The 27693-nt window shown below is 38.3% G+C and overlaps 2 protein-coding genes across 2 annotated transcripts; both read right to left on the minus strand.

Moving 5' to 3' along the window:
- Positions 1-3236: 3236 nt before the first annotated feature.
- LOC139984424 (von Willebrand factor C and EGF domain-containing protein-like) lies at positions 3237-19955 on the minus strand. The gene is made up of 9 exons (XM_071998336.1): positions 19754-19955; positions 16331-16459; positions 15556-15870; positions 14455-14829; positions 13412-13591; positions 12415-12594; positions 9426-9608; positions 8510-8647; positions 3237-5169 (listed from the first exon to the last, which is right to left on the minus strand). Exons 1-9 carry the CDS (start codon positions 19824-19826, stop codon positions 4856-4858), a joined length of 1887 nt encoding a protein of 628 aa, XP_071854437.1. The 5' UTR covers positions 19827-19955; the 3' UTR covers positions 3237-4855.
- Positions 19956-21826: 1871 nt separating this feature from the next.
- On the minus strand, positions 21827-26540 carry LOC139984799 (allatostatin-A receptor-like). The gene has a single exon (XM_071998856.1). The coding sequence runs from the start codon at positions 26013-26015 to the stop codon at positions 24939-24941; it is 1077 nt and encodes a 358-aa protein (XP_071854957.1). The 5' UTR covers positions 26016-26540; the 3' UTR covers positions 21827-24938.
- Positions 26541-27693: the final 1153 nt, after the last annotated feature.

Below are 27693 nucleotides of genomic sequence, written 5' to 3' on the forward strand. Positions count from 1 at the left end.
TTTATATATAAAATAACGATCAGCGGTTGCATGTATGGGGTTGGTTTACATGTTGGCGACCAAACACCGGTTTTTTCTTTCCTGTAGATCATTTTGACATTAAACCTGTAGGAATAACCACGTGACCTTAAAACCTTGTATTCCTTCACATGGATACTTATTGCTCTAATTTAATCCCACTCGATGATTACAGGAATATTTGGATGAATGTTTTTTAGACATAGAAAAGAGTGTAGCGCGCATACCATGTGGGAGCATGCAACAACTATACTGATCTGTAAAGCCCGCCGCCCTAATTACGATCCGACTCAACACGACCGTCGTTATGTGGACAATCGTGGATATTCGGACAGTGTACGTGTACGACTGTTCGCGGTTTAAGAACAGTCAAGATACAGGATATCTGATTGGCTAGTGGGTAAGAACAGTCAAGATACAGGATATCTGATTGGCTAGTGGGTAAGAACAGTCAAGATACAGGATATCTGATTGGCTAGTGGGTAAGAACAGTCAAGATACAGGATATCTGATTGGCTAGTGGGTAAGAACAGTCAAGATACAGGATATCTGATTGGCTAGTGTACAAGCTTAGTCAAAATACGGGTTATTTGATTAGCTAGTATGGGTAATGCAGGTAATAGAATTAATAAGAATGTATTTAGTACAATTTTAATAGTAGTCTATAACAGGTTAGTTCATATATCTGCAGCTCTGTCTGAGAGAAGTTTGAAGTATTTTGAGATGCATGGTGCAGGTAATAACTATATCATCTGCATTTAATATAAAATGTATAAATATTCTTTCAAAAGTTAGTTCATTCCCTGCAGCTCTGTCTGAGAGAAGTTTGATGTATTGTGATGGTGCATGTAGTTTCTACATCATCTGTATGTTAATACAAGTTCATAAGTATTCCATCAAATATTAATCCATACCTGCAGCTATGTCTGAGAGACGCTTGAAGTATTTTGAGAGGGTACAGGTAGTAACCACATCAGCGTCACCAAAACTTGCTATATAGGCTAGCTGCAGTAACGAGCCCCAGTGTGTAAACAGTCGACAGACACAAATAAGTCCGGATCAGATAAATCAATATAAGCTAAAACCTATATCTATAAGATATTAGCTACTTACCTTAGGTACTTAACTACTTAGGTACTAAGCTATCCTTAACAGTTATCCGGTCAGGACAGGGGAAGCCTCCCACCCTCCCCCTACCCAAGTCTCCTTTTTATTACACACTTTAAAACAAAAATGGTAGTCTTACTCCGACTCCCTCATCCCTCTCCCTCAAACTCTCGAACACCACAATCGTCAAAATTCACCATTTTCTGCAGGAGCTGGGCCTAGCCAAGCTCAATCAGTCGTCATAATTCAACCTACGTTAGATACGTACGTTAGGATAGACATACATATCTGTCGATTACAATCGGTATTCAACAACTAACATATAACAGTCTACAGGGTAGTTATTTGCATAGAATATCTTTCACAGTGTAACAGTATATTCATACAAAGGTACATAATGGTTGTTAAGTCATATACCCACAATGAAATAACACACGGTTTTACTAATTAAATTTTAAAGTGCGTTCGAGTGTTAGTCTACACAAAATAGCGAATGTTAATTTAAGATATAATACAGTACTTTTGCTTTCATTCCTTGCTGTTATTTCCCAAAACGGGCAAAGGTCATTAACGATGAAAGAACATGCTACATAACATTTCCCGTTATGTTAGCCTTAACAAACTGTTATATATCGTACAAACGGCGTACCACAGCAATATTTACCTACAAATTGCACCTTTAATTTACGGCACATTTTTTAAACTATGTAATTAAGCTTTGAAAAAAAGGTACTTTTTGGACAAATGTTGACTTTGCCTGTAGATTTCCCAGTTATTCTTGGAGTTCCATTAAATTGGACGTCAACATTCGTTGTTAAGTTTTTATGCTGCCTATTATGCACATACAATTGTATGTAGGGTCCCTGATGCAATCGCAAAGTCTACATACTGGACTGTTCGACTGTATGAACTCAAAAGAAAATTCCTTTTGTAGATTGTCAGGTATTGCCTACGAATGCATGATTTACTTGCCGTCTGTTCAGGGCCGTGCAGAGAGCTGGTATAATAGGGTGCCCAGGCCCTGCAGATGGGGAATGTAGGCCTGCTCCAGGGGGTAGGAGCCGGGGGGCACTGGGGGCACGTGCCCCCACTTTTTTTTCCAAAATAGCAAATGTGCCCTCTGGCAAATAGAATGTGCCCCATTTGATGAAGAACTGTCGTTTGGATATCTTAAGTCTTTGTTAATTTTAATATTTTATTTCATTATTTCTTTTTGGTCTGTACATGCTAAGGATTTAACCGAGGTTGCTAAAAACTTTTGTTCAAGGAATGAACACAGGAACATTTTTTTTTGTAAAGTTCTAAATTATGGATGGACAGAAGTACAGATGTAGGTTGATAGAGTCACGTGCACCATAATAGTATTAATAGCATACTAACACATCATATATATTTAAGTGACATGGCCGGTGTGTATCGGTTTATAGCATAACTAGTGGTTGTGGAATGAGAAAGTGCCCCTCTGATGTTGTGCCCCCTCCCCCAGTTTTTGGAAGCTTCAGTACCCCCTGGCCTGCTCATTAAGTATTTGTTTTGCAAAAATCAGTGTTAAATACATCAGATTTATGAATATATATACATGGACAAATAATGTACATGATGTACCTTACAAGTAAAAGAACAGAATGCATTCGGAATTTCAGATAATAAATGGTCATCACTTCTTCACCTTCAGAAATCTAGCTTTCCGTTCCTTTCTTTGGGCAAAGACATCACAACCAGAAAAACTAAGCAACTTTGCCCTGGGTGGTGGGGGGGGGGTGTAGGGGGAATGCAATATTCATTTTCTTCAAATGAGTGTCTTTCCGTCTGTAACCAAATAGGTAGTTCCTGCAGTAATCGTTCAGAGGTGCTGTTTCTGGTCATGGCACCAGTCACCAATTATTCAAGGTGAGACGACTCAAATAAGTTTGTGCAAATCCCTCCCTCTCTCCCCCCCCCCCCCACACACACAAAACAACGGGGTATGCCATTTTCTAGAAATGTGGTTGCTACTAAAATTTGTCCTGTTGAATGAGCATGAAAGGCAAGTGTGTTCACTTTTATAGGATTGCATAACACCCCTAACAGTTATTAGATGACTTACAACAGTGTTACACTGAACAACAGAATGTCATCAACAGAAAGGGCTCCCTCTTTATTTGCGGATTCCCATACATATTAAAAAAAAAAAAAAAAGTTCGCTGTGTGGGTGCGTGCGTGAGTAGGCCTATGTGTGTATGTTTCATTGAAGGAAATGTATTGGTTAATCAAAGCAGACACTTGTGATAAAAGTAAAAGCAAAATAACACATGCAAAGAGAATGAATTCAGAATAACTACCGCTATTACTAAATAGTTAACATTACATGAAGTCATGGAAATAACAAAACATTTCCATGACTCCTACTGTAACTGTGCATGGTTAACATACAGATGAGCAAGCATGTTGTTATAGTAAAACGAGTACAAATAGAAACGTAGTTTATTATAAAGCAACAGACAGCAAAAAAGCAACGAGTGTATATAGAAGCAACAGCAATATATAAGTAACCTTGTCCATTGACTCAGTTTCAGGAACTTAACGGGGATTTTTTAAAATTCATTTTCCTCTTGAGTTTAAGCACGTATAGATTGCAACATCGTAAAGAACATCAATACTGTTATTAACCCATTAAGTATATGATAAAAAAAAAATTATATAGTCAAAAGCAATTGTGATAAGGTTGAATGTATACTTATATAAGTAAATGAATAACTGTAAACTTACAAAGACATTTTGAAGAGCAGCAACAATATTATGGCTTATAAGGGGATTCGAAACTATAGTGACCTCTTGGTTATACATAAGAAGCAGAATTTCTCTCAAAGTCCTTTGCCTCCCGCTTTCTGGATTTTATCGAATGAAGAGACTAGGGCTTGATCTCTGGTTATTCGGTGTACAAAGTAATGTGGCTTTTGACTGGTGACTCCAGCAAAGTAATGGCTACGATAGGGATCGCCACTAACTAATTACGGATGGTTAGTTCAGTCGATAGAGCGCGCTGCTTCGAATCCCGTTCTAGCCATTACTTCCGCTACTCTTTCCCATAATCTATGAAGTTAAGTCGACATACATAAAGCACTGCAATAGGACACTTCAAGCAACTTTTTACAATTTTTCACTACTCCAGACCAATGACACAGATGGCGTATAAACATATACTTCCTAGTATAGCCACTAGACTCTGCTGAGTCTGCGCAGGGACGAGAATGAGTCTCCCTACATAGAAATATGAAAATGCTACGGCTGTTATATTTACCTCCCCTTTCTACATACGCTTCACAATAGAGGCTGGCGCAATCACAGGAACGAATCGCTCATAGCATGCATTATGAATACGCGACAGTCGTTATATTTTTCAGTTAGGAAGCGCGCGTTTGAAGGTCTTAGAGCCTAGTACTCGAATACATATCAAGAGGAACTGTGCTTGTACTCAAAGTGCTGTACTCTTACTACAGGGTTGTAAAGTACCTATTACTAGGTAATGGTATACAGCTTTCTCATCTATGAGCTGAATTTAAGAATCATAATTTCCATCGGAAATGACCATAAACATTTATCGACTGTTTCGCTTGAAAACCCTAATATGATTTACTAGCTAAACACAATTATACTGTCACCTAACTTTTTTAAATCAAGCAAATCATTAGAATATTAAGGTACTTTACACGATAAAAAATAAAAATAAGGCTTGTGTTTTCCCCCGCATTCATTTTTTAATGTCCCTACAGGTCGGTACGGGGGTGCAGCTCTGTACAACAGAACCCGGATCCAGGAACAAGGATACCCCATCAGCGAGAACGTTGTCGCTCAAACCGAATCTGATACAAACATATTTCAATTTCTTACATTTAGGATTCTTAATCTTAAAATTGACCAATGTTGGCCCAAAGTTTAGTCTTTGGTTCGGTGTGAGATCAGTACTAGATTGTTTGTCCGACATGATATTATAGACAGCCGCCAGCTGTGAGTTCCCTTCCTCGTCTGAGCTCAACCAAATCGTCATGTCCCATAGATTGGTCCCTGCGATAAAAAAGAAGAAAGAAAATTAAATAAATTAACAATAATGAATGAACAAAATTGATCTTTGTAGATTACATTGGCTCACTTTGTAATATATACATTTCCACATGTGCGATATATCGGATTTCACCGCGCAGTCTATTTTTCATATTTTGGTTTTTCTTCTTTCGGTTGTTGTAACATCTAATGTCTTCATCGTTTATTGTGTCCTCGTCATGCGCGCTGTCTTTAAAAGTCTTTTCCACTTTTGTCCTGTCTCTTTTGACCAGATTCGTTTTGTCCCTTTCCTATATTGAGTGTCTTTGCAATTGCTTTGTCTGTTTTGGTTCTTGCTACTTTTCCAGTCACATTGTGTCTCTCTTAAAGGCATTGAAGACTCGCCCCAAACCGCGTGCCGCCCTCTGAAAAAAAAAGTTAACTTTCCGTTGCTTGCAAGTGATGTTTTCTTCTTGTCGCTACAAAATGCAGACAGTAATGAAACGAGATACCTTGTTATCTTTTTATCTGGAGATGAGATCAGGGAGTTCCATAACAACTCCCTGCTGAGATGTCCATCGCTGCTATGTACACCGTGTTGTGGGTATTGACCGTAGCTGCATGTATTGACTGTACACTAGTTTGTAATTACCGACAGTAGCAAGCTGTGTGTGTGTATTTTCTGGGATCGATGGTGGTGTCGAACACTTCTGTAACACCTCATTCGAAACTAGGTCAGATTACCGGCATCAGACGTTTCTTTGTGCCAGAATCTTCACTCCCTTTAACCAGTTATCTTTTGCCCTTTTCGTAATGGCCAAGTTAACTCTGTCTGTTTGGTTCTTGGTATACTTTTATGATGTCTTTCCCAGTCTTTTTGCTGTCTCTTGACGACGTTGTCCCGTCTTATATTGTCTCATGTCTTATCTTGCGCTTATTTTTGATTCCTTCTTTCTTTCGTTTGTTCTTACTCCTCCTGTAGTCAAATCCGTATTTCCTGTCTTACGATGTTCATTATTATTTTCATAAGTTCAAGTTGTCATGTCTCTTATATACTATTAGTTTGTTGTTCCTGCTGGTCTCATTAATAGGTTTTATCTGGCATGTTCTTGTCCTTCTCATTGTAATGACGTCAATATCCCCACTCCCTCCTCCTCCCTCCCCTCCCTCCCCCTCCCTCCCTCCCTCTCTCCCCTCCTTCCCCTCCCTCCCCCTCTCTCCCTCCCTCCCTCCCTCCCTCCCTCCCTCCCTCCCTCCCTCCCTCCCTCCCTCCCTCCCTCCCTCCCTCCCTCCCTCCCTCCCTCCCTCCCTCCCTCCCTCCCTCCCTCCCTCCCTCCCTCCCTCCCTCCCTCCCTCCCTCCCTCCCTCCCTCCCTCCCTCCCTCCCTCCCTCCCTCCCTCCCTCCCTCCCTCCCTCCCTCCCTCCCTCCCTCCCTCCCTCCCTCCCTCCCTCCCTCCCTCCCTCCTGCCCGTCCCTCCCTCCTGCCCCCTCCCTCCTGCCCCTCCCTCCCTCCCTCCCTCCCTCCCTCCCTCCCTCCCTCCCTCCCTCCCTCCCTCCCTCCCTCCCTCCCTCCCTCCCTCCCTCCCTCCCTCCCTCCCTCCCTCCTGCCCGTCCCTCCCTCCTGCCCCCTCCCTCCTGCCCCTCCCTCCCTCCCTCCCTCCCCCATTTTCCTCCAATCTAGACCGTTTTCCCTTTTGTATTAATTTTGATTTTGATTTTTCTCTTCTCTGTTCTCTCGTATAGCAAACGAAAAGAATACCTTTTTGTTATGCAACCATGACATCGTCACAGTGACCTTATATTACAAAGTAAAACTGCTGACACGACAACCCTGGTGAATAGTGTCAATGACTTTCAGTTTGTCTTCACAATCTGTTTAAAATGTTTTTTTTTTTTTTATCTTGACGAAGATATACATTACAGAAGAGTTTATAGTATAAACGAAAGCAAACGGTTCGTTTCTTTGAAATATTCTGTCATTAAATTGGCCTTGAAAATTTGATCTATGCAGCCGTAGGTATATAGTTGTTAGGGTGTATATGACATTTTCATACAATGTTGCAGTACGGGTTGTCATCCTGTACAGAATAATATATGACTAAAGGCAATCCTGTAATATGTAATGCTCTTTGTGTGGAGTTGTACAACTCAAACTTTAAATTCAAAACGTAATGACTTGTAACAATCGTGACATTAAGAACATTTCGGTTAACGGACGGTACAAGCTCTTTCAACGACTTCCCGTCACGAAATTAAGTGAATCATTTTTAACATTTCGAACGTGTCAATTATTACACAGAGACATAGGCTGGTTTACGGGAGGGGGGGGGCGGGATGGGGGCAATGACCCCACATTTCCCCAGACCTTGTGTTGGCATTTTGTATCCAATGCGGTAGGTAATTTGGTCGGTTATGTCACAGCAATACTGAGAATTCTACGATACCTTTATAGTTATATATAATGTCATTACACAGGCTATAAAAAAAGATCGACCCATTGTGACGGTTCTTGTTTAAATCCATTTGTTACTTTTTTTTAATGTCGCTTTATAAATCTGGCAACACTTTTATGCAGATAGCATAATTTACATTTCTAATACACAACTATAGTACTCATGAAATGACCTATAACCATTGTACCATATTACATCTAGGGGTTTCCGACCTATTCTCACCCTTCCCCTTCCCCACATTTGACCCCCACGTTCACACATCAAATCCAGCCCCTGTACAGATTGTTTGTTGTTTTTGTGATGACTAGTATACGTCTGACTTGTAACACAGCAATTTGCGTATGTGTGTATGTGTAAATGTATTGTCTACTATAATTCAACACTAATATAAATGGTACCACAGTCAGACTACAGTCACAGCTGAGTAAAAATAAAGTCTATGTCACTGTCACGTGCAAAAATCCCAGTTTTAGGCTAAGGTGTGTTTTTCGTCCAGGGGAGTGGCGAGCCCCTCCCATTTGAGGAGTGTCGGTATAGTTGGAGGATATCACGCTGTTTGCAAACTGTTGCTATAGTCTGCAACGTGTGAAACAATTTTATATAATTTTCGATTACTTACGTTGTACCCGCATACGCGTACTGTACACTACGATTATTTGTAATATTCTTTTCGCCAGTGTGTGGTTGTGTATGTATGGGGGAGAGGTGAAGTATTTATGTGCCCAGAATAAATGGTGCGGGGGGGGGGGGGTCGAGGGGAAGAAGTGTATATGCTTACTTCCCTGATCACAACACACTAAGAAAACTAATATGTGATATTACTATAGGAGCTTCATCTGCTATGCAGAAAATGTTCACACGTATAAAGCAACGGCGAAGTTACACTGCACAACCATGCATGTGTCGATTACCTGTTACTGCTTTGTTCACATTTTCAAAGTTGACTATCGGTGTGAACCTCAGCTTCGAGCGTTTACGACCGAGTCTCAACTTTGTGTTCTTGTCAAATTTAATCTTTACCATAGTAGATCTCACTGTCAAAGGTGGACCTGAAAAAAAGAAAGAAGATCAGTTTTTTTTTTCTCCTCCAGATTACTCAACTTTTTGACGTCCATTGTTTTTTTTTAGAAATTAATCTGTCATTTAATTCATTAATTTATCAATGGTCATAATTTGTTTAAATAACTTCAAATAAATGCGGTTTTGATGAAGAAGCAACAAAAGGTAAAAGAAGAAGGGGAATAATAATAATAATAATAATAATATTTGCTTTTTATATAGCGCTTTATACCAGCTATAGGTCTCAAAGTGCTTTACAGCTATTACCCCTGGTCAATGATAACCTGTCCCAGAGACAATCCCTCCAGTCGGCAGCAGTTATATACTGCGCCCAATGACAAGTTACCTCACAGGTACCCATTTAACCCCTGGGTGGAGAGAGGCAAGTGAAACAAAGCATCTTGCCCAATGACACAACGTAATGACCTAGGCAGGAATCGAACCAGCAATCCTTGGATCACGAGTCTGAGGCCTAAGCCATATGGCCACCAATTAGCCACCACGCCCTCACATTGGAAGAAGCAAACTTAAAACCCCCAGCCCTTTCTCTTCTTCTTTTACATTTTAAAGAACAGTCTCTCTCTCTTTAACTGTGCCTTTTTTATTACTATTATTATTATTATTCAAAATTTTTATTTCAATTCTATTAAATACCAGAATTATGTGCTAAATTGATTAAAAAAGGGAAAAATAAAATAGCATAAAATAAATTTAAAGGTCACCGTAGCTAGCTTATAAAAAAAGGAACACAAAGCGAATATGCAGTACCTTCGGAACAACTTGGACAACATTCGCCTTCCAATACCACCACATTACTGTATTCACCACAGAGAGGCGTATCACAGGTTGAGCCAATGCATTCAATGATACCGTCGGAACATCGACATGACGAACATGGGTTACTTGACCAACGGTCGAGGTGGTCGTACTCTTGACCGTCATATGAGCAACCTGCAAGAAGAATATGAAATTCAAGACCATATAAGTAAAAAAACTCAAACCGATCAGTTGGCAGGAGATTATAGGAATGAGTAGACTTTTCATAACACGAACTACACGTACGTTGTACGTATACTGTATAAGTACGTATGTATGTACGTATACGTACTACGGACAAGTAACTCGTATATAGTTATTCGTACCTTAGGCTTTCACTGAGAAGCAGCAAAACATGGTTCAATTTGACAGGGGGATCATGGGGACTGGTGGGGGGGGGTGGAAGTGGGGAGGTGCAAACTTCGAGGGTCAGCAAGGCATGTGAATTTGATTTTTAGGGCAATCCACTAAAACACATCGAACTTTCCCGACAAGATCGAAATACTCTGTGCATGCGCGATACCACAAATTCGGGCCAGCGTTCTTGAATATGCCTCAAGAAAACGGCCTTTTTCAATATATTTTAAAGCAACCTCTCATTGGCCATTTTCAAACCATAGGCTATTTAATATTCTGAAAGATCAACAGCGGCTGACAGGCTTGCATTTTCATATAACTAACTTATTATTCTTTTTCCTTCTGTCAGTCTATAGTCTGAAGGGTCATGCTATGACAAACTTCATACCTTCTAATACTTGTAACGGGCGTGTCACATATCAGGAGGTCTCTCTGGCTTATTAGTGCATAGAAGAGAATTACTTGTAAGTTATGGAACGCCAAAATGTCGACTATGGTATGATGCGGTTCTGATAAACCATAATGTCCGCGTGCTACGAGATATGTCCATATAGCCTATACAATGTGGATTACAGCAACCGAAACTTAGCAGATGTAAACATACCGTACGTGTTGTATATACAGGAAGCCAGAGGAAATCAATTCAAATGAAATAAAAGTAAAAGTCTCAAAGTATAATCAATTAAAACGAACGAATTAAAACTAAGCATTATGTAGACACTTATATCGTAATCATCAAGAGAGAAAAATATATTCTATACTCTATATGAATTCATAGCGAAAACAGGTTATTACTATTCAATTATTTCGTCATTCTTTTCCTGTTTTTTTTTAATCGCTCTCATTGGTTTTCTGCTAATATTCAGTTATGCCCGACCAACAGCATACTTCAATACTATAGTGACAGGTGGTCGATGGTGATTAATTTCGACTTCACACTTTTTTATCACCAAAACGCTCGCATTTGCATCAATCACCAGATAAGGTTTATACCGTTTCTTTGAAACACAGGGTATATCTTTAATACCTATAACACATGCCATATCCGGTAATGTTGTTTTAAAATTTAAAAGTCATTGCAGGGAATCCTTTGTAAATGAGTCAGAAAATTCGTTATAATGAATACTTTTGTTATATTAGATTTCTCTAAAATTAACAAAAACATAAGAAGTAAATTAAATATGATGCGGTTTTGGAATAAATGATTGGCTTTCCAACTCGGTAGTTCTTGATTTGATAAATATCAAATATTGTGAGTTGCGTTGCGTCTCAGTTTGTGGAGTACCATTCAATGTCTCAGATTATGTAGAAACAAAATAAAGTTTCAAAAAGGATTTTCATCAGAGGTAGTAATCAATTTTAATAGATGTTAAAGATTTTCGGAATCGAAAATTTCAAGCAACTTAATTAAGGTGTTCTGTCCATTTTTCATGACGGTAGAAGAGTATCAATGCAAGTACTTCTTAGAATATGTTAAAATATATCCTTGGGATGGCGTGAACGGGTTAATGCATGGTTGGGGAGGGGGAGGGGAGGGGAGGGGGGGGGGGGTGGTGGGAAAGATTGGTGGGTGGGAGTTGAGGTGAGAAGAGTTAGGTTGAGGGAGAAATAGTCCATATATGGATCGACGATCCTTGAAAGGGTTGGCGGATAGATGCGGATGGGTTGTATGGGTAGTTGATGTAAGGATGGATTGATGGATGCATGAGTGGTTGGAAGAATGATGGCTGCTTGGATTGGTAAGCAGGTGGCCGGTGGATGGATGGCAAAATGGATGGATGGTTGGATTGGTGGGCAGGTGGCCGGTTGATGGATGGATGGATGGAAGAATGGATCGACGAATTGATGGAAGGTTGGAAGGAAGAATTGATCACTTAAGTATAGAGGGGGTATGTGCATCATGCGAACCACTTCTTCTTCACTTTTTCCCTGGTAACTACCCTAATTATGTCGTCCAAATTGTTGCACTCTGTTCAATGAGTCCACACGCCGCTCTTACAAAAAGTCATTCCTTTTCCGACAAGATTTAACACCCTCTGCAGAAATGCCTCATTATTGAATAATGGGTTTCATTAGCATTCTATTCTAGCGATTTATTGTAGAGTTTATTAAATAATGGTATCATTAACATTATATTCTAGCGATATACTGAATACGGTATACAGTTTTTAATCAGATCGTGTTTTTGCTGTGTTGTTTTATGTAGGTTATTCTATATTATGCTATTTAACGCTACGTAATGTAATGCTATGCTATAAAATCACATATTATCAAATATCTCCGCGCAGCAACATCACATCACATTACAGCGCATCACGCCGCAACACTTTCAATAATAACACTAGTACAATACAATCATCGCCATCGCCATCGCCATCGCCATCGCCATCGCCATCGCCATCGCCATCGCCATCGCCATCGCCATCGCCATCGCCATCGCCATCGCCATCGCCATCGCCATCGCCATCGCCATCGCCATCGCCATCGCCATCGCCATCGCCATCGCCATCGCCATCGCCATCGCCATCGCCATCGCCATCGCCATCGCCATCATTATTATTATTATTAGTGAAAGAACACCTACCTTTCGCACAGGCAGGACAGCACTCCCCGTATCGCGTAACTACCTGCTCGGCAGGACAGAGTGTGCTCTCGCAATACTGTATACCACAAGCGGAAGTACCATTGTAACAGGTACAATTGGTGCAAACATCTGGACTCCACGAAGCCCCATGTGGGTAAAATGAGTTCCTATCCACACATTCTGAATGAAATGAAAGCAACAACGACTAACATGAAAGAAATTGCATTGTACCATTTAAATCGCACTCGGAGATGTACCAATGAAATGTAAACCACGGTTTACATCTTCACTCAGTATCATTCGTTTGCCGAATACATCCCTCTAAACTCTTTATCCTGATATTGCAACAACCATGACAAGAGTTTGTCTTGTGCATTATCAAGATTAAATTCAATGGAAGCTATACATTGTAAGAAAAATCACAAAATATAGACTCTTTGCACCTAAAACCAAGCGTTATATCAGCAAAGTGATAGACTCTTAGCCCCCAGTCTCCTTGTCCATCGGGAGGACCAATGACCTTGTGATCACGTCATGTATCTAATTTCAGTGTCACAATTGTTTTGGTGACAGGTCGAGAAGACACTTTTGTTCATGTGGATTCTAATTCGAGATCTGTACATTAGTATATATCATCGAACTACATAAGTTTTTTTTTTTCCGACTCGAACCATTTACCATTTAACCATTAGAAAAACACCCGCAATGAATCACGTGACAAATTATCTAATTCTCATTGAATTAGGATTGTACCAATGTATTCATGACATGATATTTACTCATGTGAAGCAATTTACAAATTAGAAAGGTCGTGTTAATTTAGATTTTCGGACTTCCCACCATCAAATGCTTCATTGACAATTGATCAGACTAAAGAAGAAAAAAAAAACGATTTACAACACTTTCTTTTCCTCCCATAAAATCGAGTTAAGTATGATCTGTGTCTTCCTTTTAAGACAGTAATGGTTCTTATATGAAATTTGTAAGAATGATTTACCTAAGGCACATTCCGCGCAGCAGTCATCTGCACCTTGTATCTGGGCGCTTACGTCACATTGTAATGGCGAACACGTCTCTACGTCACATTGGATAGTACCGTCAAAACATTGGCAGGATGTACAAGCATCTTGCTTCCACTCCTCGAAGTGAAGGTAAAGGGTTCCGTCGTCATCACATTCTATCGAAGATAAAAACTTGTGGAACTAGTATTAACTCATTCACTTAACATGAATATTTTACACAAATATGTATTTTCATATTTGTGACTGGTAAAACGTATATCTACAAGGGCTCTATTATCCCCACATCCTGCTTGAATGCGTGGGAGTGGTACAGAAGGTATCCATACTTAAAAACCAGTATTTGTCTTTTGTTTGTAGTACAATGGAATGTATTATTTTAAATACATTGTTATGTAATTCCCAGACTGACACCTCCACATCTTTCCAAATTCTCTACCCTGCTTCATCTTTCCTTTTCACTTTCGGCGACCCACAGACACAGCAATTAACACCCAATGGTCGAACAATCTTGGCTGCATAATAGTTAAGTCTTTCCAACAAAAGACCAATACCACCTACTCCCAACATGATATACATAGCTCGATCGCTGTTTCCTTTCTATTCTACTCGTCTGTATTAAAATGTTTCATGCGAGCCGCTAATAAATACAGAGTTTTGTCCTATACATAAGAATCATAGTCAATAAGAAGTATATACGCCAAGTTAAGTAACCACCAAATTCGGTAGACGACCCTTCTCCATGGGACGTTGAAAAACTTTAAAGATGAAATAAAACAATCTTCATCGACTAATAATAATAGGCATTCTTCATTTGAATAGGCCTAAATGTTAAAAAAGAAGCATAGTCGTAAAAGACAAGCACCGAACCCCCAAAATGGACTACGACGTCCTTGTCATCATTCTAAACCTGATGCAAATGAAAGAGGTGTACATCCCTTTTTGCATACTGTACGTTAAAGGCATTTTGACGTAGGTCTAGCCTTACCACTAATAGATAACTGAAATGATTGTTACGAACCAAGCGGACACGCTGGACAACAGAAACCGGAACGAGTTATTGGCTGCCGACCTCCGGGACATGACGTGGGAGAACATTGGTCTATTATGCAATTTGATTCTCCGCTCTCTGAACATGTACATCTTGTACATACGTCAACCTGCCAAGAAGCACCAATGTCATATGAGGTTCCATCTACTTGACATGAAGTCGGACATGCTGGGCAACATACCCCAGTGGTGAATATCTGGTAATCGACACCACAGGTCGGTTGACATTCCTCCACCTGACAACTTGTACCTCCCGCTGTGCAAGTGCACTCCCTGCAAGGATGGGGTTTCCAACTAGCACCAACGTCGTAAATTGTGCCATCTTCGATGCATATGTCTGTATTCTCTGGTAGAGGTGGGAAAAAAGCAAAAACAATTATTACGTCATTGGTAAGATGGTCGAAGAACCATCTACAAGTGACAATCCCCCTAAAGGACGTCGTGCATGTCTTACATGTCAGTGCGATATATGTTATGCGATATGATGGCTGGAATGGCGTAAGTTCACGTCTTGTCTTAGCAAAGAAAAATGGGATATCGCTCTTTCAAATTATGGCGAGATTCAAATCAAAAGTACCGGTAATTTTTTCTATATTAGGAAGATTCAAGCGTAAGCTAGAATTCATATCTACATTGGGGGGTTGTTGCTAAGAACTTATATGTGTCATTTCATACGAGTTGTGATTCGAGTGATCAAAGTTTCATTGTTGTCAGGTTCATCTGATAATCAGTAGGCCCATGAATGGCAATGATGCATAAATAAACTCATGTACATAAATGTATAATCCGTTGTCCCTTTTAAGACATACTACAGTTAACAGAACTTAAGCCTACCCAGACTCACAGCTAGGAATTCTGATCAGTTGGAGGGTACCAACAATTTAAGGAGGAGGCCTCAACACTCGTGTCCTTTAGCTTGCGAAGTTTTTGTTTCATATGGGGGTGACTCAGAATGGGGAGAGGAGAGGTAGTCTGGAAAAAAGGCGGTGGATGGGGCACGGCGCCATATTGCGCCTGGCTTGGCCCTGAATATGGACCTGAGCCCAGCTATCGCGCAGAAGAAGCAACTCACCAGTGCACTGTGGAGTCTCTACACACTTGGTCAACACAGAGTCGTCTGGGTTACCAAAAACTTCCAAGTTCCCCCCAGACGCAACTTGGGGAGAATCTGTGGTTCCAAACTGAACACAGAAGTAAGTCATGTCACTACAACGTGCACGCATCGGTGGCAACGTGTACAATATTCCGTTGATGGTAAGCCGTGCTGCCTTTTTATACGGATTTCCTGATTGTCCGGAGGTCAACAATTGATCGACAAAACCAATGGCGTTGCCAGATCCATCTTCTGACGATCCAAACCAACCACTGACCTTCCAAAGATTTGACCCTGTAATATTGGCAGCGAATTAACAAAAGTAGTAAGTCAAAGCACGTAGGTTTTTATTAAAAAGTAAAATATAAATACAAGATTGAGGCCTTAAAAAATAAGAAGAAAGAACAGCAACTGTAAAGCATGAAACAAACATATATTTATTTCTAATTCGTAGATTACTAGTAACAAAACTTCACTGCGCAAACCGTCCCAATCCCAAAGGGATTACCCATCAATGATTTTCAGCATCATTTTTGTCGCAGGGGGAATCAATAGTTTTCTACATTTTTCATTCCACGTGGGTGCGGTGCCTCTGCAACCTGCAATTTCAACACCACTGAACAGTGGTCTGATGCATACCTGCAGAACCACCACCCCTCGGGAGGGGGAGGGGAGGGGTATGGGTGGTGGCAATCTCTCTCAGACGTCGGTGTCACGGATCTATTCATACACTTTATTTGGATGAAGTGCTTACCTGAAATTTTCTTGTCGGTTTCTGATTTAACTACTTTTGCCGCGAATCCAAAGCGAAATTCTCGACCTCTTGCCAAGTCTATGTTGAGACTGTTTGACAAAGTGATAGTAATCGCGTTGGTTGTAAAGTCTATAAACCAAGGGAAAAAATAAATTTAAACCATTCGCCAACTTATCAAGTACCGGTATTCAGAGCAAAATGTTTGGGCAAGCGTACGTACCACGATTTAACGCTCACTTGTTTCAATATTTATAGTACTATATATTGGAATGTCGGCATTGAATAATGTTGTCGGACGACGACGACGTTGGTGGTGGTGGTGGTGGTAGTGTTGTGGTTGTGGTGGTGGTGGTGGTGGTGATGATGATGATGATGATGATGATGATGATGATGATGATGATGATGATGATGATGATGATGATGATGATGATGATGATGATGATGATGATGATGATGATGATGATGATGATGATGATGATGATGATGATGATGATGATGATGATGATGATGATGATGATGATGATGATGATGATGATGAGGAGTTTCGATAGATAGTCATGTGAGTTTAGTACATGATCGTGAAAAATTGCTTGTATTTAGTACATCATAGTACACTATTAGTACCATTCTCAAAACCTCTTACATGATCATCATATGTGGTGGCTATCTCGGCGTTCCATAACTATCATGACTATTCTATGACATTAAACATCACAGCTGTTTCTCCATTGTATAATATTGTTTGCTATGGCAAAACAAGTAACCCAGCAACAATTTCATGGAAACATAAAGGGGACGCACAAATCATTTCAGATATTTGTAATATCACCGTGTGGTTTTGTTGTGCACCTCTTTAAAAAGTTAGACGAGATCTTTCAATGCGATGTCCCTTGTAAGCTTCAATATATTTGAGTCAGTCACCGTAATCACAAAATGAAGTGTTTGTTTATTCATAGTGGTTTGAGAAAGTCCATATTTGTACAGTTCTTTATAAACTACATGCGAATTCCTAACTTTATCACACAAGTAACTTCATTGAAAGATACACTGGAGCTTGAAGTACCAGGCCACGAACTCTGTCTGTGACTAAAGTGAAAAGAAATTCTAAGATAATAATAACATATAAAGGGTTCTTTAAAAGAAGATAACACCAACATCTTCCCCGCATTCTCTTTTTGATAAACGACGCGGGGTGGTAGGTCGTACACCATAACCTCAAACTAAACCACGTACTCCTTAAATTTTGTTTATGATATTCTATTGGCTACAAAGCCTTTCTGTGTAAACAAATCTCCTTGAATACAAGAGAGATTTTGGTAAAAATATGATTAGATTTTTTTTTCCTCATAATTTCGAGTATATTTTAGTAGTCATAAAATACGTCGTTGTCAGGCTGGCATATATATGACAGACACCTCCACGTATTTATCACTCTCATGATGTTGTGATAAAAACTGAGCAATCGTGACCCCGGATACAAACATTTATGGAACGCCAAAACAGTCATTATGCTATAGCATGTTCTGTTATTTTAGACCGCCTCCAGACATATTTTGTTTAGCTTAGTAAAATGCGATACCATGTTCTGTTATGCCTTCTGCCAATTGTTCGTTGGTTTCAAATCCAAATCTAAAGAAAGAGGTCCCTAGTGTGACTTTATCTTTCGATTATATCAACTATTATTCACCTTCTTTTAGTTATGTGGTCCTTTACTCAAACACATCATCAAATGTCATGGTTTGACATCTTTTTGTTCTTCATTCAACTCCAGAGAACCCATTTTTAACCCCCTCTTCATGTTTCTTTTGTTGGTTGAATTTAGAAATGTAATTTCAACCATACTGCATATTCATTTTTCGTCGTTTACAACAGTGACTGCAGATATCCCCCACTCCCTACACAGCCCCTCCCCATCCCCGTCTGTTTAACCATTATTAACCCTTTCCTGGAAATTGTGGGTTATATCCAATCAAATTGGGGTAATCTTGAAAAAAAAATGAAATTTGTAAACGACTTTGCTTTACTCTACATCCTTCTTTAACATGTACCAAAATGTAGAAGACACAAATATTTTTCCTAAGTTTTTTTCTTAGGGGAGGGGTAGGGGTAGAAGAATATTTATGCAGACAGACATTGTCAAATTGGGTATGAAAATGTGACTTAATACGTACAAATATTGACCATGTTGGTCTTAAAGAAGTGGGCTTAGTTCATGAAACTGGGCATATACAATTTATTCGAATTATGGATATTTTCCCTCAAAATTTACACTTCTTTTAAGATCTTTTGATATGATAATTGTTGGAAGTAACTAGTTCAAGATAGCAAACATATACATGTGAGACACACTTTGTTCATAGGCATTGACGTAGAAACAAATCATGATAGGCCTAATTTTGTTTCCGGAGGATAAACTAGGTTTGTATTATAACTGCCAAAATTGAGTACTATACGTCAAATAGATCTAGCTTGTATAGTAAAAAAGAGTAAATGGCAAAAATAATTTTTAAAGTACAATTTGCATGAAACGAAAACATTTTTCGGCGTTTAATATTAGAATTGGAACTATCGATGAATGAACCACATGTTTTAACTTTGATGTTTGAATTGGAAAAGTGAACCAAGTTTTTTTAATTTTAATATTGATATTGAAAGAGGAACAATGAAACATTCCTTGAAGTTTGATATTAGAACTGGAATAATGAATATCTTTTCTTCAATTTTGAAACTGAATTGAAACAACGAACCATAGCTTCTTTTTAATATTTCGATATAAGTTTGGAACAATGAGCCATCTCTTCAAATGTTGGTACTGGAATTGCAACAATAACCCACTTTTCTCAGCACATGGCTCTTCAATTTACATTTGCAATTCCATCTTTATCTACGTTGGGTACTTGGAAGTTACACTTGATCCTGGATATACAAACTGTTGATTTTTTATTCCTTCTGAAAAGTTCAGTTATTCTAAGTAGACATATCTTGCTACGAATTGCAACAATACAAAACTAGAACCTTACAGTTAATGCGTTAATTGACATATACATATTTCTTTGAACTAAAGGCATTTGTTTTATTTATATAAATGCAATATATGATGTCATTAATATGTATGTATTTTAGATCCTACTGCAAGCAGGAACTCGCGAAGAAGCCTCATTGGCTTATCAAAGCCGCAAGCTGACCGAAGTCAGTCTCTTACATTCATATTTAACGTCCATGATTATGAATTGTCAACAAGTCTGTAACTGGACGACATACATTAATCTGGGAGTGACTCGAACCGGGGACCTTATGATTGAAAGGCACCGGCGTTAACCACTGGGCTAACACTCCATAAATAAATATATACTTTGTTCCCCTAATAATATATACATCAAAATCATGTTCGAATTATACCAATCACAGGAAAGTGTAATTTACCTTCAGCCTTTATATTGGATATAAAGACATAGCAGAGCCAAACGGTGAGCCAGTATGCTAGCTTCCACTCCATCTTGTTGGGACCCGAGTTTTGGTGAGTTATATTCTGCAAGGTTTTAAACCTTGTTATCACTCTTCGGGTTTGTATCCCTATAAACTGCTTACATCGTCAATTTTCTCTAACCGCACACGATCAGGCTGAGTTTTGAAAGCTTGTCAAAAGGGAGGAGGGTTTTTGTAATTTATCTCTTTGACATCATGCTAACAGGATCACAAGTTATCTCCGGGGGCATATGGATCATTTCACTCGGAGAAATTGAAAAAAACAAACAAAACACAGACCTGCACACACACACACACACAAACACGGAATGCTTGATAAGTCTGTATTCTCTCATTATTGTCGGTATTGAATTTTTCTTAAATACGGTTTAGTAAAAATACAACGTATTCTACGAATTGGTGCTTTCAGCCAAAATCCGATGTATGGGTTTTCAGAATAGGTGATTACGTCATCAGACAAGTTTGAACGGAAGCTATTGGGATAGCTAGTTAGCGGTGAATTAAGGGGCGGAGGAAATATAGTGGGCTGGTAAAATATGGACTATAGGGAGAACGCAAAAACCCGGCGCGCCTGTTGCCATAACTGTTCCCGCGGGCCGACATGTTCGTAGACGCTTCTATATACATCCCAGACGGATGTTTTATAAAAGCTTACGAAATAACAATGCAGGGAAGGAGATTCTGGGGACGGAGGGAGGAGGGGTGTGGGGGAGGGGTGGGGGTGGGGATGGGTAATCGTTAACCTGTTAAGGGTTATCGTGCGTGCATCAGTTTGAGAACTTATACGCTTATTGCTGGGGAGTTGACATAATACCTATATATATTTTTACTACACAAAACTTGTAATTTATATCATTTTTATAATAGCTCATGAAAACATAATTAAGCAATATGCTGGACAAATGTACTGGGTTCTTTTTTTTTCCCAGAACAAAAAAGGGCTTGCGGATGGCTAAACACCAAGAATTTGGAAAAGAACGGAATTGACCAATGTTGATATTAAATTTGTTGAACTCTATACTCGAAATAAGAAAAAGATGACTGCAATTCAATCCAATACATTAAATGTTGATGATCTGAAGAAAAAAAAAATAAACCTCGTAAATTTTAGATACGAAAGTTCGAATCCTACCAAGAACCAGTCGTTTTATTTCTTGTCTTTTTTATTTGGGGGGGGGGGGGGAGGTTGTTATGATATTTTTAATAGAATTGAATCTACCGCATGGAGTTATAGTTGCCACGAATGAGTGCATTGGGGTAATGTTTACGGTTTCTGTTCGTGACTTCGTGTATATATATATATATATATATATATATATATATATATATATATATATTGACTGGGAAAGATCAGTAATGTTGTCCCTTAATTCAGAAAGTAAACTAGTTTTAATTAACATCAAGACGGAGGAAACAAAAACAACTTGTGAAAATTGTCTCTATATACTAGAACAAATGAAGGTATAATAAATACAATGTAATACTTAATCTATCAATAAACTGCGTTGGAAAACAGGGAATCACCACGTGGAACGTGTTTTTGGTTTCGATGTTAATCGTAACCTTTGTACAGTCATGCAGGCGGATGCGCGCGGCGTGTGTGTGTGACGCCTTGCTTGTAAACACGATATCTCAAGAAGACGCTTGGATCAATATAATATTTGGTGCGGAGGAGTACCACATTGAGTAGAGGAAGCCTATTTTTTATTGGGGGGGGGGGGTCAAATGTAATTTCGGGTCATTAGAGGTCAAATTATGAAACCTTGTTAACACGATATCTCAAGTAGGGAAGCTTGGCCCAATCTGATATTTACTATGTAGTTATAACAGGTTGAGTTCAAGATCTCTATTGTTTTTTGGGTGAAGGGCAAAGGTCATATGGAATCACCAGGGGTCAAACTGTGGAAACTTTGTTTTATAATCTACCGCATCTAATCTACCGTATCTAATCTACCGTATACTAATTACTCTTTAGCTTCAACAATATAGAAATGAAACTGTAGATCTCAGTAAGGGTATGTTCACCCATGCAGCTTTTCGTACATGCATTTATTATCAGTAAATTATGTACAACTTCAGAGAGATACAGGAACAAGACTACAGACAAATATTCAATGAAAAATAATAAAGAAAAGATATAAAAAAATGATGCATAGGGCGCTTGCCAAACTAGCCTAACGAAGGGGAATATATAGCTTTTTTTATTATTAGATACACATAGCCTCAAGGCATAATACAACATTAACTAACAATATACAATATAAACCAACTGTATCTATACATACAAACTAATGAAATATATAGATATAAAGAAAAACACACTCACACTTAATTATATTCCCCCCTCGTGGACCCACGGATAGGGAGGGAGAGGGGGGGGGGGTGGAACCAGACTCTCTTTCTCTCTTCCGATTTTTTTGTGGCATAAAAGCTGAGATACAAACATAATTTAACTCAAAAAACAAGGTACACAGTAAAATAACTAAGCACGCTTCTCGCGAGGGCATTCCGTATTGGTTTCTTCTTTTTCTAATAATGCTTTCTTATCCATCGTCATTTCGGTACCTACCGATATTTGTTACCCTCTCCACCCCTCCCCACTCCTCCCAACACACACCTCTTCCGATGAATAGAGCATTGTTCACTGTAACCTGTTGTGTAATGTACTCATAGTTCTAAGGAATTTGGAGACACTGATCGAACCCTATACATGCAATGGAATAGTCCCCATTATTAGTTTGAACGCTATTAGTGTTCACCCCATTTATAATAGACTGGACTATACCGTAACACATATACAAGCAACCGGAGACAATGTTAAACCAATGTGAACAGTAGTGATGAATGGTTAGTAATGTTCATATAACGTCACGTAGAACTAAACAATGTTGCAGTTAATGTTAAAGAAATCGATGTTAAAGAAATCAATGTTAAAGAATGCTGAAAAGCAATGTTGATATGCTAAATAATATTATAATAACTCTCAACCACTGCCAATTAAGTTAAAACACTGCTTGATAAAGTTAAATAATATGTAAATAAGGAAAGGTGCCAATACAGGGCTATTAAATGCTAAAGGAAGATGATAAATTCGAAAAAAAATTATAGTTTATCTCAATCTATTTCAACAACAAATCCGGTTGTTTTTTAGCAAAAATATAACAAATGAGAGAATAGAACTTTCTTCTTTAGCAGTGCATGACAATTTGCAGATCAGCAAACTAACTTTCAACATACAGGGCAAATATAAAAATCCCAACTATCATGACGTGACGGGAAAAAGTACTCAAATGTATTCTTTACGCATGTTTCGATAGCTTGTTGTACGTAGCAATACATGACCAGTTCCAAGAAAAACTTCCATTACTCATATAAAGTTAAATGCGTTAGTAATATAGGAAGCTGTGTACCTATCTTATTGTATGTACAATATTTATGATTAATTTCATACCGTGGATGGTACGACTATTTTCAATTTCTGTTCTGTTTTAACTATTTTCTTGCATGGGCGTTCCGGTCACCAAATTTAGCTAGATTACAACAGGGATTTTACTCCTTCATCAAATTAGGCCAGTATGTTTATAAGCAAACTGTAAAACAACAAATATACATGACATATGATAATAATACGAAACAAAAATAAAAAATGAGAGAATATTTAAAGGTTGACATGGTGTAAGAAATAATCCCATCAAAATCATAAGCGAAAGTGTAACAAAATATATATGTACTTTTTTATTAGGCCCGTATATGAGTCACGTAATTAACAACTTGACTTGATATACTAATTGTTGTAGTTCAAACAAGTTTACAATCGAGGTACTTGATATACAATAGGAAAAGTACTTTAATATGAATATAGCTAACTTCAAGTGATATCATGTGGTTGGACAGATTGTACAGTTCTTACATATCAACACGTATCGATACTTTTTTTTTTATGACAGATAACGTTTTTACAAAATGTGTAGGTTTTGTGTTATATACATTTAATAATTACAACGTACTATGAAAGCAAATCTCGTCTTTTTTATCAGAAATCAAACGAATATTACATAACTGATTGAATTGACAACTAAAATAAACACATAACAACAATAACAAATAACAATAATAATAATAACAATAACAGAACCTATCAGAGATAATAAAAAAAGATTGTACTTTCAGACATTGATAGAAAATGGAAGGTATAGGGCAATTTTTATTTTCCTGTGATACTTTTAAAATTTTTTAAAGCAGACATTGAGGTGTTTCAAAACTTTAAATTCTGGTTAAAAAGTCACAACAAGCCGTTTCATTATACCAAATACGCATGCGCATGGACATTTCAGTTACTAGGGCTTTCGAACTTCAGTCTGAAGGTTATAGTTCGCTGGGGCTTGTAAACACTCGCAAAGTTTATAGTTCGCTAAAACTTCGAAACACTCACAATGTTATAGTTTTGTTAAGACTTCTAAACACTTCTAGTTCATAGACTTCCACGCACTCAAAATACTTAAAAAAGAATTCTGGAGCTTCCAAATCCTTTAAAATGCCAATAGACTGCTAGATCTTCTAAACATTCACAAAGTTAATACTTTTTTAGGGCTTCTAAACCCTCACAATGTTTATAGTTGCTAGGATCACTAAACACAATTTTTTTTTGTTATTGCTAGAGCTTCTAAACAGCCACAATTGTTAAAGTTGGTTAATGCCCCTAAACACTTACAATGTTCACAGTTTGCATGCAAAGGGGCCACTATACACCCACAATGTCTTTAGCTATATTTAAGTAAAGGAATAATGGAAAAATTGTAATCCAGAGGTCACTGGTTCGAATTCCGTTCTAGGCAAATATTTCTTTGCTTTATTGCGAATGTTTATTGTCCTATAGCTTGTTAAGGCTTCTAAACTCTCGAATGTTCATAGTTTTCCTGAAGGAGCTTGTCTATTTCTTCTAACACTTACAGCGTTCGCAGTCTGCAAGGGTTTATGCTCGCACATTGCATGTAAGAACCGCGCTGGATTTTCCTTCAAATTTGTGGAGTGATAAGCTGTTTTGACGTAGTAGTCGGGTTGGGGTATGAGGCACTACTTGTCTCAGCGTATAGCTAGGTGGGCTGCTTCAACTGTGTTTTCCTTACTCCGTGCTGTTGCTACGCATATTAATACTCGTTTCTGGTTGTTTACTTGGGGCCCAATGAGTACTTTTAGTTTTCCCGTCAACTGGTCTTCTAAATAGTCTTCTTAGAATTAACCTAAACTGCGGATTAGTCACTGTGTATATAATGGGATTAGCACAGACATAAACACTGTGCAGGATATCTCGAAATCCATCCAATGTCTGTAATAAGTGGACATCACTGTTGATTCCAAAACAATCCAACAAGAATATAATCTCGGACGGTGTAAGACAAACAATAAACACGATGATATCGCAAAAGACCACACCGATGACACGGTGTCTCGCTCTGGCAAAGACAGAATTCCGACGATTCATTTTAAACATGTTTTGACGTAGCCTTATCGCCGTAAGCGAGTAGGCAATTATCATTACGAACAACGGGATGATGTAAGTCACAGTGTACACGTACAAAGATATCATTACCTCCTGGCTTCCATCGGCTGCTGCAGATGTGTTCGTATTGTTCCCGGCATCTCCATTAATCGACATATTGTCGTGAATTCCCTCGCATTTTCCTTCATCTGTCACTCTGTCGGTGAAGAAGTGATAGAGATTCGAGGCCGTAGATACCATCCATATCAACAGCACTATCAGGAGCCGATACTTCTTACTACAAAATATCTTGTTGTATAAAAACGGTTTTCTGACTGCTGCGGCACTCTCTAAAGCTATCACCATCATCAGGAAGACCGATGTTTTGATCGCTATCCAAAAAAGACTGTCTTGTAAGACGAGGATGCAATATGTCTTACCAAGAAAGTTCTGAGGCATTTCAACGAATTTGGGGAGTGGTAAAAGTAAAATGGCGGCTATTAAATCCGAGAAAGCTAAGGCTAATACGAAGTCATTCACTGACACCATGTACAAATCACCCATAAAGTGAGAAATTATGACTAGGATATTACCGACGATACCCGTTAGGTTTATGGCCAGTTGCACTCCAAAAAAATCGCCATAGATGTCTATCACGCCCGAACCGTTCCACTTGTTGTTATACTCATCGGACAGAATTCTTCCTTTGAAAGTTTCCATTGTTGAAGAAATTAAATCTCTTGCTTATTTGGAATCGAACAATAAATATCAATGCCAACAGTATCGCATAAGAATCATATCGACAGTGAAGCAAATGTATAGTTCAGTGGTATTATATGAACGGATCACCATGAGAAAGTAAAATCAATTAAGCCCAGGGAACAGAAATTAGAAGTCACCACTAATGGACTCAACCGCAACATTCGTCGAATACTAAGAGTGTCCGAGGACCGAATTAGTTCAGTACAGCTGTATGAAGTCAAAGTTTAACATCAACATTTAATTCGACAAAGATGTAAGACATATAAGGTGTCCTTTATATAAATAAGAACTCTCCCAAATTAACGACTTGTTTGAAAAGTATGTGCTTTCATTGAAGAATGATCATATCTGCAGAAAAACTAGGAATCATGCTCCGATTTCAAATAGTTAGATAACCCAAACGTAAATTGCTAGTACACTCTCTCCACATCGAAGGCAAACTGTTTTAGAGAACTTATGACAGACGTGTGAAAGTCTATTTAAAGTGACAAGGAAGTCTATCCCTGTGAGTTAATAAATAATCCTCTTAGTAAATTTGCCGGGGAAAAGACAAGTGAAACTAAGTGTTAAGTGTTTCGTGACACAGGGATTTTTTTCAGTAGTCAACTTTCGTCCTTCAGTTTTAATTCACCCTTTACATAGAAAAGGACAAGCAGATAATAGCCAAAGAGTAAAGGTGGAGTTAATGAAGTTCCCTAACAATAATAAACAATGTAACAATTCAGTGTGAACGATCATTTTACGATAGAGTTTAAACATATCAGGTTTCCGTAACTTTGCTATATGACATATCCTGAGTGCTTTCTTTTTCTTTTTCCAGAAAACAAAAAATAACCCTTCTCTTAACGTTATTGTACTATTTACTTGACTGGCTTTAAATGTATCCATAAAACTTAAGGTTTCAGTCCGTTGTAACCGTCATAAAATGGATACTTTTACTTTATGGTATAACATACAATACAAAGTAAAATAAACTAAACTCAAGCCAACTCAAGCCAACTCAAGGCAAGGCAAGGCAGCGAAACGAAACGAAGCGAAAGGAAACGAAAGTACTATTATGATCCCATGAAGTGTAATATAAGGAAATTGTGACGCAAATAATAAAAAATGACCTAATACTCTTTCGGAATAATAACCACACATGAAACATTACCATTGATGGATGTATTTATTTCATCAAAATGATTTATTTTGATTACTTGTTTAAGTTCTCCATTTCTGTACATGAAACAATTAAAATTTTCTTCAACATATACATTACTGGACATATCTTTATCAATAAAGGCAGAATTTTTTGTATGCTGTAGTTTGACATTTTTCTTGAATTAGGCAAACAAATTATCTGTTAATTCAAATAGACTAGTTTGCCTCTGTTTTCTTTTCGTTCCTTTTAAATATACCTTTCCTGAGAAATTAATACTTTGTGTTCAGCGAATGTTTTAACTTTTTTCTTTACCCAAATTGAAGTTAATACATTTTTGTTGTCACATAACATAGTTGTTTGCTAATGGCATGTAAAGCTGTTCATGTATATTCATGTTTTCTGTTACTTTCATCCACGGTCGATATCGCTTGATATTATTATTTAAAAAACAACAACAACACGGATTGCAGTTTCATAGAAAAATATAACAGA

This window comes from Apostichopus japonicus, chromosome 17 (genome assembly GCF_037975245.1).
Source record: "Apostichopus japonicus isolate 1M-3 chromosome 17, ASM3797524v1, whole genome shotgun sequence".
NCBI lineage: Eukaryota > Metazoa > Echinodermata > Holothuroidea > Aspidochirotida > Stichopodidae > Apostichopus > Apostichopus japonicus.